Genomic DNA, 15,092 nt, shown 5'->3' on the forward strand with positions numbered 1-15,092 from the left:
ATTTAAACACATTCTACCAGTATACGAAGTTTAAAAGTGTTTAGTTACATGGAAATTATTTTAAAAATCTGCCGGTCAAAGCGAAAAGATCTGAAGACACACCATGGCACCTGAATATGTATTTGATATGTAAAAATTAGCTCAAATGTTGAGTTTCTTACAAAGACATTCTGTACATATCATATGTTATTCTATCTGAATGTTTCCATTAATTGTATTGCATGAACCCTTTACCTATTACTGTAACAAATAAATTATTTTCCAATACACAAAGAAGCCTTCATAATTAAACAGTAATATTTATTTTTTAAAAATTATAATTAATTCTTCCTTCTTTTTTTCCATTTATTATAGTTTTAGTTTATTATAATCTGAAATATTTTTTCAGTGATATATCTAATACTTGGGTGGGTTTACATTCAGTTTCATTGGGTTTAGTCTTTATAAAATCTATTATCTCACAGATAAACACAAACTCGCAAACACACACACACACGCACACACATGTACACATATTCACACACATACATGCACATGTTCACAGACATAGACTGAATAAGTAAACTTCTACATTCTGTTATGATATCATATTCCTTTTTGTCTCTTGATGGTTAAAACATATATATACATAAAGAAAAAAGTATATAGAGACAAATGAAACTGCACAGCTTTATTCCAGATTTATGTATGTACATGCATACATATGTACATACATACATATGTACATACATAACATAGATAGATAGATACATACATACATACATACATAAGTAGTAAAAGATTACCCCAAAATGATTACCGGTTTGTTCTCAGTTATACATACATATATATATATGTATATATATATGTATATACATATGTGTGTGCATGCATGCATGTGTGTGTGTGTGTGTGTGTGTGTGCACGCGCGCGCATGAATAATACACATACACACATATAAAAAAAATAAAGTTTAGGCGATAATCTTAGTTGGAAGATATATATACAACAAACTTTACACACATCACCAGGGTACATTCAGGTATTCCTATGCCATCATATATAAATATAAGCACTCACACACACACATTAACACATGTGCATGTATACATACACACCACACTCATGCAATAAAAACTAATATATATATTATCCGTGGTTGCAGGAATCATAATTTCAAATAATTCGATCTTCAGCTTTTCAACAATGACACAGATTTCATCATAATATTCTGGAATAAAAAATAAAATATCAAATAAAATTCATAATAAATCATTAAGAAATATTTTAATCATAATATTAATGCAGTTATGAAATATCAAAATAGCTCATATTAATCTGCGATAATCTTCTATAATGCTGGTATTTAGTTGTGATAATTTATGTTTACAGTTCAATTCCCTCTGAAGCCTACTTTGCTGATTATCCTTCTAGAATCAATAAAATAAAGTACCAGTCATTATTCAGTTTTATTTCAAACTTTTTTGCCAATAAAGAAAGAGCCAGTTTCTAACCTAGATTCAAGGCTCCTTCATTGGAATTTCAACATCAACAGGGTATATATGTATGTGTGTGTGTGTGTGTGTGTGTGTGTGTGTGTGTGTGTGTGTGTGTGCGTGTGTGTGCATGTATGTATGTATGTATGTATGTATGCATGTATGTATGTATGTATGTATGTATGTATGCATGCATGCATTCAGGCAGGCAGGCAGGCAGGCAGGCAGGTAGGTAGGTAGGTATGTATGTATGTATGTATGTATGTATGTATGTATGTATGTATGTATGTATGGAACAATGGGCAGAGAAACTCTTGAGAGTCAGCGGCCATCCAATAAATGTGTTAAGGCTGTATCATGTGCGGGGACATAGAAATAATTGGACTGAATACCCGATCGCACGGTTAAACCATTGGGAGTGAAGGACTCCTAGCCTTTGTTAGGGCATCCTTCTAGGAGAAGGTAACTCAGGTAACTGGGATAACTCCGACATAGAACCTGCGGCTCAGTGGTTACCGATGATGTTGACTTGTTCTTCTTTTCAGATTATGGCTGCTGTTGCTTAGTGAGTGAGATTGACTCAATGCACAGCCTTTCCTCACTTTAAAAAAAATCTTCTTGCACAGGCATTGCACGATAACAACATTGATTAAGCTTCGTGCAAAGGCCACACTCGATAATGAGGGGGCAGCCACCATGTATGTATGTAAGTATGTATGTATGTATATATGTATAGATAAGTGAGTGTGTATATATGTGTGTGCCCCCTTTATCCCCCTTTCCCAAAGGTCTGCTGCTTATATTGAAATAATGTCCCCAGTGAATAAACAATGGATCTTATAAACTAAGATTTACATTTTACTACCTTCAATGTTTCTACGATTTCTTGGATTCTGTTCCTTTACATTTTGAGTTCAAATTCTGTTAAGGAAGACTTTAAAATACCTTCTTCAAGGAACGATAAAATAATCATTTGCTGAGGAGACGTAAATTAACTCCATGCTAATTATTACCTTTGGGTCCTTGTGCCAATGTTAGAGATTTTTACAATTACATTCCTTTTTGCTACAGGTACCTCTACTGGCACACCATCAATTATGACTACAAGGGTTCCAGTTGATCCGATCAATGGAACAGCCTGCTCGTGAAATTAATGTTCTAATGACTGAACACTACACATGATATGTGTACCCTTAAAATAAATCTCAGGGAGATTCAGTGTGATACGGATTGTGACAAATCGGTCCCTTCGCGTTACAGGTACAACTCATTTTTTTCCAGCTGAGTGGACTGAAACAATGTAAAATAAATTGTCTTGCTCAAGGACACAACAAGTTGCAGGGAATTGAAACCATGACTTTATGATCATGAGCTGAATACCCTAACCACTAAGCTAAGAGCCTTCTTTTGCTTTAGGTACAGGGCCTGAAAGGAATAAGTCAATTACATTAATCCCAGTGCTCAACTGGTATGTATTTCATCAACCCCATGAAAGGCCAAGATGAGCTTAGTGAAATTTGAACTCAGAATGTAAAAACAGACGAAATGTCACAAAACATTTTGCACAGTGTGCTAACAATTCTGCCAGCTTGCAGTCTTAATCTTTGCAATTAATATTAATTCTGCAGCATTACAGATGATGAAATGTTGAATTTAATTCCACCCTATTCCTAATAATATTTGGCCATTTTCCCCGGATGTTTCTTTTACCCTTTAGCATTCAGATTACTCTATAAAATAAATATTAATGACAGAAGCAGTATTTATGCTAAGAGGTAATATTTATTTACACTTAAACATGAGCAATCTGTTAGAACAAACTATACTGTGGTAGATACCATGAGAGAAACTCTCATATTGGCTTTTGGTGCAAAATGCAAGCTTGTTTATATTGCTAGTGGGGAGATAAATCCCCACCAATTCCAGCACTGAGACCACTAAATCATGTGATTTCAACCTACCTTGGTCTCATCAGTGATGGATGGTGAACTGCTAGAGATAACAGCAACTCATCTCCCCACTAGCGATATATAGAAAATTAGTGTCTGAACAGGTACTGGTGTTTCGATTGGCCAGTGGTTTTGTTAAACAATATATATTAGTGACACATCTAATGCTTTTTCATTCATATTGTTTTTAATTAATTATACATTATCTCGTAGCTTTAAAATTTGAATGATATTCTTTTATTCTTTTATTCATTTATTTGTTTCAGTCGTTTGACTGTAGCCATGCTGGAGCACCACCCTGAGGGGTTTTAGTTGAACAAATTGACCCCAGGACTTATTTTTTAAGCCTAGTACTTATTCTATCAGTCTCTTTTGTTGAGCCGCTAAATTACAGGGATGTAAACACACCAGCACCAGTTGTCAAGCAGTGGTGGGGGGACAAACATGGACACAAAGACACACACACACATGTATACATATATATATAAACGATGGGCTTCTTTCAGTTTGTCTACCAAATCCACTCATAAGGCTTTGGTTGGTCCGAGGCTATAGTAGAAGACACTCGCTCAAGGCACCACACAGTGGGACTGAACCCAGAACCATATGGTTGGAAAGCAAGCTTCTTACCACACAGCCAAGCCTGTGCCTGCATTGTAGAGTAGGTGGGAAAAGTTGGATCAGACCTGTTTGAACATAAAACCAGTAGAAAATTTGGGCCAAACATGTTAAATGCTACAAGGTAAACACTTTTGATAGGATCCCACCTGAGGCCACTACTGGCTCTATGATACAAAATTCATGCTTTAAATTGATCCAAATTAAAACTTTCCATGAAAATTCTATGTTGATTTATGTTTGAAACACCAGCTTAATAATAACAAAGTTATTTTTACTAAATTCTTCATTATTTTATAAATTAATTGAAATAAAGCCTGTGTATTTCAGCAGAAATATGGTAAGAAAAGGGTTAAAGTTATCTAGGTGATCCTTTTTGAGAAGTACAGCTCTGTGCAGTCATTCATACTGATAGAAAAAGCAAGGAAATTCCTATCCAGTCACACACTGCAATTTAAAAAAAAAAAAAACAACGCAATGAATAATAATGAGAGTTGATGATATACAAAAGAAGAGATGGTCACAGGTGGAATGTCTTTATGTATTTGATCAGATCTGAATATCAATACCAGCACCAGCACCAGCACCAGCACCAGCACCAGCACCACCTCCACCACCACCACCACCACCAACAACAACAACAACAACACCAGCAGCAGCAACAACATTTATTGAGCAAAAACACCTAAAGCTCCTCGATGCTCCGGCAGGGGGTGGTGGCGACCCCTGTTGTACTCTTTCGCTCCAACTTTCTCTCACTCTTTCTTCCTGTTTCTTGTCCCCGACTTCCTATGCAACCGCTGAGCCTGGATGCGCATTCATCCATCTGTCAATGCTCTCAGTGTCAGGGGTTGACCTGCTTTCTCTTCTGCGGGTCTTACGAATAGCAAAGGACCACGTTTCGGACTTCTCCCACTACAGAGGCTCGATCATGTGAGCTCTGGGATGAAGACCGCTTTGCTCAACAGCAACAGCAACAGCAGCAACAACAACATCAACAACAACGACAAACTATAACTATTTAATAAAGAATAGCTGAGGGTATTTGTGAATTTAGCAGACTGTTGGTGGTATATAAACATATACTACAGCTCTGTAGAGAAAAGATATATTTACTTACGTGGTTTTATCTGAATAAATGAATTGGTCTGATGTCTTTCGTGGAGAAGAACTATTGTTTTTTTGAGTCTTGCCAGAGATCCTTCTAGCATCAGAAATCCTTCTAGATTCAGAGATCCTTTTAGGATCAGAGGTCTTTCTAGAATCTCTACGAACACTGCCTAGTGACAGCCGTTCTGTCTCGGTAGTAGCAGCTACTTCCACTCTGTGGCGGCGCAAGCATTTACATGGCAAGACATTGGAAATGTAATTTCTATTGAAAATCAGGTAAATCCATGGATTAGTGCAGCTGTTTAGACATGCCATCAGTAGAATTACTACGACACCAGCATCTAAAAATGTTGGAAATATAGAAGAAGAAAAAAGTTAAAAAGGAATATCAAAATCAAAATTGGAATAATGGAATAAATTGAAATATAAAAATTATTTCTGGTTGCTGTAATTCCTTCAGGAAGATAGCCCTGCTCAATCTGTATAAAAGCCATGGGTAGAAACTCCATATGATATACCTGGTGTAAGCTATGGACACACAGAAGGTGCAGCAATATCAAAGGAAGGTTAACCAGGAAGATAGTTTTTGTGTGTAGCAGATGCACAGGGGCAATAAACACTGAAGATGTATAGAAAATAGATTCCATCACATGCAAGGGGGAAAACTGGAAGTAGTTAATAGTCTGTAGTGGGGGTAGTTGCTCTGAGAGTGTAGTGGCTAGAATAACTATAGCCTGGGAAAAGTTCAAAGAGCTCCCACCTCTACTGGCAACTAAGGGCTTCTTGCTCAGGATGAAAGGTAGACTGTATGAGGCATGTGGTCGAACTGCCGTGCTACACGGCAGTGAAATATGGACCATGACTGCTGAGGACGTGCAGAGGCTTGAAAGAAATGAAGCTAGCATGATCCACTGGATGTGTAATGTCACTGTGCATATACGAGTGTAAGTGCCCTCAGAGAAAAGTTGAACTTAAGAAGCATCAAATGTGGTGTGCAAGAAAGACAACTGCACTGGTATGGTCATGTGTTACATATGGATGAAGACAGCTGTGTGAGGAAGTGCCACTCCCTAACTGTGGAAGCCACCTGTGGAAGAGGTAGACCCAGCAAGACATAGGACGAGGTGGTGAGCCATGACCTTCGAACATTGGGCCTCACAGAGGCAATGACAGGAGACCAAGACTTGGAAATATGCTGTGATTGAGAAGAGCCAGCAACTAAATTGAGATTGCAGCCATAGCCTATGCTAGTGTTGCATATCCGGCCCATTTAAGTGTACCCTTGATGTGCTGGCCTATATGATATGCTTGAGAAGACCTGTTGAGTCAAGTAAACCCAAAATCGTAGCTGTGGCCAGTGCCCCTTGACTGGCTCCTGTTCAAGTGGCACATAAAATGCATCACCCGAATATGGTTAATGCCAGTGCTACCTGACTGGCTCCTGTGCCAGTGGCATGTAAAAAGCACCATCTGAACAAGGTCAATGCTAGGTCTGCCTGACTGGCTCCCGTGCCAGTGGCACGTAAAAGGCACCATCCGAACGTGGCCGATGCCAGTATCCCCTGACTGGCTCTCATGCCAGTGGCACGTAAAAAGCACTATCCGAATGTGATTGATGCCAGCATGGCCTGACTGGCCCCCATGCCAGTGGCACATAAAAAGCACCATCTGAATGTAGCTGATGCTAGTACCCGCTGACTGGCTCCTGTGCCAGTAAAATGCACTATCTGAACATGATCGATGCCAGGCCTGCCTGACTGGCTCCCGAGCTGGTGACATATAAAAAGCACCCACTACACTCTCGGAGATTAGAATTAGTGGAAATAAATGGAAGATGAAAAATGTTACTTACTTCCAACAACTGTTTCATCAAACAGCCACCAGATCTGAGAGACAAAAAACGGTGACCAGCATATTATGTATGTGACTATCACAGCAAATGTAAGTTTCACAGAGTTGAGTTTTGCTTTGGAAAAACCATGCACTGAATGTGTTCTCAAGATTACTCCCTTTTTTTTCCGTCTCTGTGGATAACGAGTGTTTGCGTCTTTTTTAGTTTTAATGGCATGTCGATATTTTGCCCATATTGTATAGCAGATGGAACCATACGTGAAGAACAGAATCAAGATTGGGATGAGATAAAGAGCAAAAAAGATGTATAAAGCATAAGCTGTGAGGACCCAAGCAGGTTCAAAATGAACCCAGCAGTCATAAATGCCACTTCCTTCATTTACCTCTTGCATTTGAAACAAGATTGCTTGTGGGATGCTAAAAATGGTAGCAATTGCATAAGCTATAAATATCTTACAATACACCATGCATGGAGTCCAAGTTTGGTTAGAGAGGGGATGACAAATTGCTCGATATCTGTCAACAGCTGTCATGATTAAGATATATGTAGACAAGTATAATGAAAACATCTGAGCATATTTGATGAAGCGGCACATGGCATCACCAGCCATAAATCGAAATGTGATGTCCCATATAAGCTGTGGCAAAATGTTAAAGAAAGCAACTATGAGGTCTGCAATACTCAGGTGCAATATAAACATTTGCATGCGACGAACCTTTTTACGGCGCCATAAAAGGACCAACAGAACACAAAGATTATTGATAATTGCCAGAGTGAAACATGTACCCAACACAGCAATTTCAATTTTGACAAGTTTTTCATCTCGAATTGGATGGCTGCTGTTTGTGTTGTTGAGGAAGTCTGTTGTTGGTATTGTGCTTTGTGTATAGAAATCCAGGAAAAAACCTGATGGAGACGTACTTTCCACTTCCATTGCCTGCAAAATCAAAAAAACAAAAAACATAAAGCAATATATAAATTATTTATAAATATAACTGAAAGATTGGTCGATTGTTATGGAAATTAAACACACAGACCAAACAATGAAAATCACATATATATAGTAGGCACAGGAGTGGCTGTGTGGTAAGTAGCTTGCTTACCAGCCACATAGTTCCAGGTTTAGTCCCACTGCATGGCACCTTGTGTAGGTGTCTTCTGCTATAGCCTCAAGCTGCCCAAATCCCTGTGAGACAGAAACTGAAAGAAGCCCGTTGTGTATATATATATGTGTGTGTGTGTGTTTGTCCATCCAACATTGCTTGACAACTGATGCTGGTGTGTTTACGTCCCCGTAACTTAGCAGTTTGGCAAGAGACCGATAGAATAAGTACTAGGCTTACAAAGAAAAAGTCCTGGGGTCGATTTGGTAGACTAAAAGTGGTGCTCCAGCATGGCTGCAGTCAAAATGACTGAAACAAATAAACAAATAAAAGAATATATACATATATATATATATATATATATATATATATATATTACATATATATATAAATATATATATATATAGGCACAGGAGTGACTGTGTGGTAAGTGGATTGCTTACCAACCAGATGGTTCTGGGTTCAGTCCTACTGTGCAGCACCTTGGGTAAGTGTTTTCTACTATAGCCTCAGGCCAACCAAAGCCTTGTAAGTGGATTTGGTAGTCAGATTTAAAATATTGGAATTCATCATCATTATCAGCTACCACTACCATTATCAACACTGCCACCACCACCACCACCACCTTGATACTTAAAATCTCAGGTGAGTATAAGTAATCAGACCATAAGCCTTTTACTCCCTCTTCCTCCCACTTATCATCTCTACGAAATGGTGAAGTTATGCAGCAGTGTCAAAATAGAGTGAGCTTTGCTCTTCTCTCTACCTAACAAACAATACCACGATTATTTCAACTGTCATGGCTACAGTTTCTATCAGTTTACACTGATGTAGTAGCATTCTTTTAACACATCTTGTTGTTGGGTTAACAAACAACAGAGCCTTTGCGGGAGTAAGATATAGAAAAAGGAGAAAATAGTATAAATAGTTTAGGTAATCTATATTTTACTGAGTCTTTATCTACTACCTACATATATGCCTGTATACATTCATACATACATGCATACATATACATGGTGGCTGCTCCCTCGTTATCGAGTATGGCCATTGCACGAAGCTTAATCCCAATGGTTTAACCGTGTGATCGGGTATTCAGGCCGATTATTTCTATGTCCCTGCGCATGATACATCCTTAAGACATTTATTGGATGGCCGTTGACTCTCAAGAGTTCCTCCGCCCTTTGACGGGTTGTGTTTTTCATCCCGCAGGGTGTCCAATAAACACCTAGTAACATGTAACCCAGTACAACCTGTTGCATGGTCGGGTCGTTGGCGACTAAACCGGCAACCCCATACATATACATACATATATACATACATACATATATATATATATATATATATATATATATATATATATATGTATGCATGTATGTATGTGTGTATGTACATACGTACGTATGTATGTATGTATGTATATATATATATTTATATATATAGTGTACTGTTCCATGATGGTAAGATCAGCAAAAAAAAAAAACACAATAAACACAATATTTGTTTTTATGTGCTACTATTAGTTTCATGTACTGAGAACATGCCAAATAGTGTCTTATAACATGTCATGTGTACCACTACAATCATCAGACACTGCTCACATGGCATAATGAACTAAAAATGAGACAAGTGATAAAGTGAGAAAAGGTGAGAAGGAAGTATATATAAAAGGTGGAAGATTGAAAAACCAGAAAATAAAAAAGAAATCAGAAATAAACAAAAAAGGATAATAAGAATTATTTCCCTTAGACCGTAAACTATAATGCTGAAAAGATTGTCGCTGAGAGCTTAAACCCTACACAATTCAGTGAGGAAAGTACTTTCCAATTCATCAACAGGAACTTAAGCATATGCTTACAACCGCTGAAAATTTTGGATCTAGAGTTCAGCAGTGAGTCACAGTTTTTAAATCTGAGTGTTTTCAGCTACACATAGCTTACATTTTTTTGATTTGTAAACCTAAGATGTGGATTTTCCAACTATTTTCCACTTTATCATGTGTGGTGCAGCGTTTGATTTCAAAACCCATACATGATTAGCCAACTTAGTAGCTATACTTTTGTGTCAGTGTCAGAAGGAAGATATGTTGGTTAGCATAGTGATTTTTAAAGTTGCCTTCACATAGTCTGATGTAGTTCTTCTTATCTGGTTGTGTTATCATCTAGCATTGCTGTAACCTCTGCCTCATATATGCTGGTCAGGTAGACAGGTTCCTGGGTCTCAACAGTTACGACTGAGAGTAGGCTCTTGGTGTTGATCTTGTGTAATGATACTCTTCATATAAGGGCAGCAGTTATATCGTAATTTCACTGAGTACCTGTTAAATATTTTCTTGTATCTGTGTACCTGTACTATTTGGCATGTTCTGAGCACATGAAACTAATAGTAGCACATAAAAACAAATATTGTGTTTACTAAACAATATATATATACGTATATAGGTAGATAGGTAGATATAAGTGTGGGTTGGTATAAGGAATGACAAAAATATTCCTCAACAAATTCCATCTGACCCAAGCAAGCATAAAAACTGGGCATTAAAACAATGAAGTGATGAGGATGGAATATTACCAGTATAGATCTGGGAAGACCATAGTTTAAAATAAACACTTGATGACTATAAGTAATGGTTATTTGTAACATTCACTGATATTCACTCAATTCTAAACAGCTTTTAATTTTAAAAATTTTTTATCAGAATGGCTTCTTTAATCTGTAGGTTACTGATGTTATAGTCTATTGCCGTAACGGTGAATATTATATCCTTACTCATATTCCTGTAGTCTCAAGGTATTTGTTGAAAAGTGATGTACATGTGTGCTGTGATGTTCTTTGATTCAGATGTGTAATTGCTGAATTATGTTGCTGTCAACATAGAATTTGTTGCATTTGGTACATTGGTTCTGATATATAATGTAAATGTATTTATGAGATAAAGCTCCAGCATACATAAGTTTTTTGTTGGTGAAGAGACATATCTTGCATAGACATTTTCATGAGAAGCCTTTGAGCTGGCTGGCTGTATATCTTGTCCTTTTTAAATATATGGCCATGATTATAGTGGAGGTTGTGCTGTTGTTGAATTGTGATAACTTTAGAAACAGATGTTGGAAAAAGTTTTTTCTAGTTCTTCTGCTTAGGAAGCTGAAGTCACTTAAGTATTATTAGAATGCTGCTGAAAGGTTGCAAGCTGACTGAATTGTTAGCATGTCTTTACCTTCTAAGTTCAAATTCCACCAAGGTCAACTTTGCCTTTCATCCCTCCAGGGTCAATAAAATAAGTACCATTTGAGTACTGGAGTCAATGTAATTGACTTAACCTCTCCCAGGAAATTTCTGGCCTTGTGGCAAAATTTGAAACCATTATTAGAATGCTGGGTATTATTAGAATGAAACAGGTATTATTGTACCCCGCTTCTCACTATCTACTCGTGCTACTACATACAATTCTATCTGTCTATGGGTATTATGAGTAAGTATTATCTTGAGTTTAAGGACTCATAGGGCCAGTTATCCAGTTTCCATGGTATTTAAGTGATCAAGATCACAAGATTCTTCCTGAATGGGAATGCAGTCAGGAATGCCACACCATAAACACTTGACAGTATACCTTCATATTATTATTATGAGATGGCTTAAGGCAGCGAGCTGACAGAACCATTAGCATGCTAGGAAAAATGGTTAGTGGCGTTTCGTCTGTCTATGTTCTGAGTTCAAATTCAGCTGAGGTTAATTTTACCTTTCATCCTTTTGGGGATCAATGAAGTAAGTACCAGTTATGCACTGGGGTCAATGTAATCGACTAGTTCCCTCCCCACAAATTTCAGACCTTGTGCCTATAATAGAAAGGATTGTTATGAGATGGCTTTAAGGTGGCAAACTGGCAGAATCATTAGTATGTTGGGCAAAATGCTTAGTTGTATTTTGTCTGTCTTTATGTTCTGAGTTCAAGTTCTGCTGTGGTCAACGTTGCTCTTCATCATTTTGATAAGTACAAGTAAAGTGTTGGGGTCAATACAATCAATTTACCTCCTCACTATAATTGTTGGCCTTGTGCCAAAATTTGAAATCATCATCATCATCATCATCATTATTATTATTATTATTATGAAGGCTGGACAAAATACTTAGCGGTATTTCGCCTGTTGGTATGTTCTGAGTTCAAACTCTACTGAGGTCAACTTCACCTTTCATCCTTTCAGCATCGATAAAATAAGTACCAGTTAAACACTGGGGTTGATGCAATCGACCTTTCCCTTCTCCCAAAACTGCTGCCCTTGTGGCAAAATTTGAAACCACCACCACCATCACCACCACCACCACCACCACCACCATCATCATCCATCATCATCATCATCATCATCATCATCATCATCATCATCATCATCATCATCATCATCATCATTATTAAGGCAGTGAGCTGGCAGAACTGTTTGTACACTGGGAAAAATGCTTAGTGGTATTTTGTCTGTCTGTATATTCTGAGTTCAAATTCTACTGAGGTCACTTTGCCTTTCATCCTTTCAGGGTTGGCAAAATAAGTACCAGTTGAGTATTGGGGTTGATGTAATTGACTTACCTCTTCCCCTAAAATTGCTGGCCTTGAGCCGAAATTGGAAATTATTTTTATTATGTAGAGTATTGTCCCTCAGGCTTTTCATTGATATTCATTATCAGTTTCATCAAGGATAAACATTATTATAAACAGCGACCCGATGCAGGTTCACTGGTAGGATTTGAACATGTATTGGTGACATTAATTAATTAATTGTGCAACAGAGCACATACCTCTCCCCCCCTCTCTTCCTTCTCCCAAATTAGGCAATTACATTTATTTATATTTTGTGCTATATATTTTGACTGTGTTGTTATCTCTTTAATTAGTTAATTAATTAGTATAGCAGGACATTAATATAAGATGTGGAATGCAACTTGTTCTTGTCCTGTTCTTCTTATTTGTCACTGGGTCCCGTATGACCACTGACCACTGGCTGGGACTGATAAAAAAAAAAGTATCATTGTCTGCCACCACTGCTGCAGCCCTACCCATCATCATCATCGTCGTTGTCATCGTCGTCGTCGTTGTCGTCGTCATCATCATCATCATCATCACCACCACCACCACCACCACCACCACCACCACCATCATCATCATCATCATCATCACCACCACCACCAAAACCATCATCATCATCTATGTCTTCGTAAATAACAAAGGAAATCAATACACAGTCACTAGATTCACAAGAAATAATAGCCAAATCTCTCCTGACTCACATCTTACTATAAAGGACAATCTGATGTATAAAAGGACGGATGGTCATGGCTCTAAAGACTTTAGGTAATAAGTCTATTCAGTCAAGTATGACCAAGGACAACACAACAACAGCAACAGAACTTCTCCTCCTCTCTTCCTATCCCCTCCTCATTTCCTCTCCTCTATCTCCCCTCCTACCCGACCAACCTTCTCTGTGTCATTGTCTTTGTCATCTGTCTTCCTCATTGTAGTCACTGTTGCCATTGTCCTTCATTTGGTGTTAATTTCAAATCTGGTTACTCCATTTCATGAATCACTCTAAAGGGATGGTAGGAGGAGAGAACGTATTTTTGTCTCACCCACCATAACTGCCACCACCACCACCACCACCACCACCAAAACCACTACCAGGTGTGTGACATGATAATCAGTACCAATGTAATATGATGAGAAAAATCACTGGTACATACATACATACATACATATACTCTTTTACTCTTTTACTTGTTTCAGTCATTTGACTGCGGCCATGCTGGAGCACCGCCTTTAGTCGAGCAAATCGACCCCGGAACTTATTCTTTGTAAGCCCAGTACTTATTCTATCGGTCTCTTTTGCCAAACCGCTAAGTGACAGGAACGTAAACACACCAGCATCGGTTGTCAAGCAATGCTAGGGGGACAAACACAGACACACAAACACACTCACACATACATATACATATATATACATATATACGACAGGCTTCTTTCAGTTTCTGTCTACCAAATCCACTCACAAGGCATTGGTTGGCCTGGGGCTATAGCAGAAGACACTTGCCCAAGATGCCACGCAGTGGGACTGAACCCGGAACCATGTGGTTGGTTAGCAAGTTACTTACCACACAGCCACTATACATACATATATAATTAATTAAAAAAGAGAGATAAAAGATAAAGAAAAAAAAAAAAAAGAGGACATAGCCCAAGCAGTGTATTAATATGAAGCTTGGAGAAGGAAATGAGTAGTTGTTTTACGTTTTGAGCATAGCTCTTCTTCGGAAACAAGAAAATCAGGAAAGTCCAAAGAGAAGGAGGAAGAAAGATGAAAAAATTATCCATGTGCAGTTACATATCTGAAGTGACTGGAAGTAGAAGGGGAAACAGAAAGTGCTTTCTAGGATTGGAGAGTGTGAAGATGGTGTGTGTGTATGTGTGTGTGCGTGTGTGTGGTTGTGCGTGTGTGTGTGTGTGTGTGTGGTACCATGTGCATGTGTGTGGTTGCATGTGTGTGTGTGTGTGTGTTAGCATGTGTATGTGTGGTATTAATTCTATGTGTGTGTGAGTAGTCTGTGTGTACATGTGATGATCTGGAGTACTGTTGTCTTCATGTATATGTTTTTGTGTGTGTATTTGTGTATAAGTACAGGTGCACAGTTTAGGTGAGAAAGAGAAAGAGAGAGAGGAGGGAGAGAGAGAAGGAGAGAGAAAAAGATAGAGAGAAAGAGAAAGAGAAGGAGAAAGAGGGAGAGAGAGAGGGAGAGAGAGAGAGATTATATGGAAACAAAACACCCAAAGTTAAACATTCCTTTGATACATGATGCCAACATATTATTGTCGGTAACAACGCATATACTCAGACATAGACACACAGATACATACATGCACACACACACACACACACACACACACACACACACACACAGCCACACAAACACCCACACACACACACTCACAGGTGTTGTTGATAATGTT

General features: G+C 38.1%; 1 protein-coding gene across 1 annotated transcript in view; it reads right to left on the reverse strand.

Moving 5' to 3' along the window:
* Positions 1 to 341: 341 nt before the first annotated feature.
* The window catches only part of LOC115215845 (cephalotocin receptor 2), a 21,641-nt gene continuing 6,890 nt past the window's right edge, over positions 342 to 15,092 (reverse strand). The window contains exons 2-4 of the mRNA XM_029785181.2: positions 7,005 to 7,941; positions 5,163 to 5,493; positions 342 to 1,210 (exon numbers count right to left, since the gene is read on the reverse strand). Coding sequence (XP_029641041.1) covers positions 1,201 to 1,210; positions 5,163 to 5,493; positions 7,005 to 7,941 — 1,278 coding nt within the window. The 3' untranslated portion in view covers positions 342 to 1,200. The remainder of the gene's footprint in view (positions 1,211 to 5,162; positions 5,494 to 7,004; positions 7,942 to 15,092) is intronic.

Source organism: Octopus sinensis, linkage group LG9 (genome assembly GCF_006345805.1).
Source record: "Octopus sinensis linkage group LG9, ASM634580v1, whole genome shotgun sequence".
Lineage (NCBI taxonomy): Eukaryota > Metazoa > Mollusca > Cephalopoda > Octopoda > Octopodidae > Octopus > Octopus sinensis.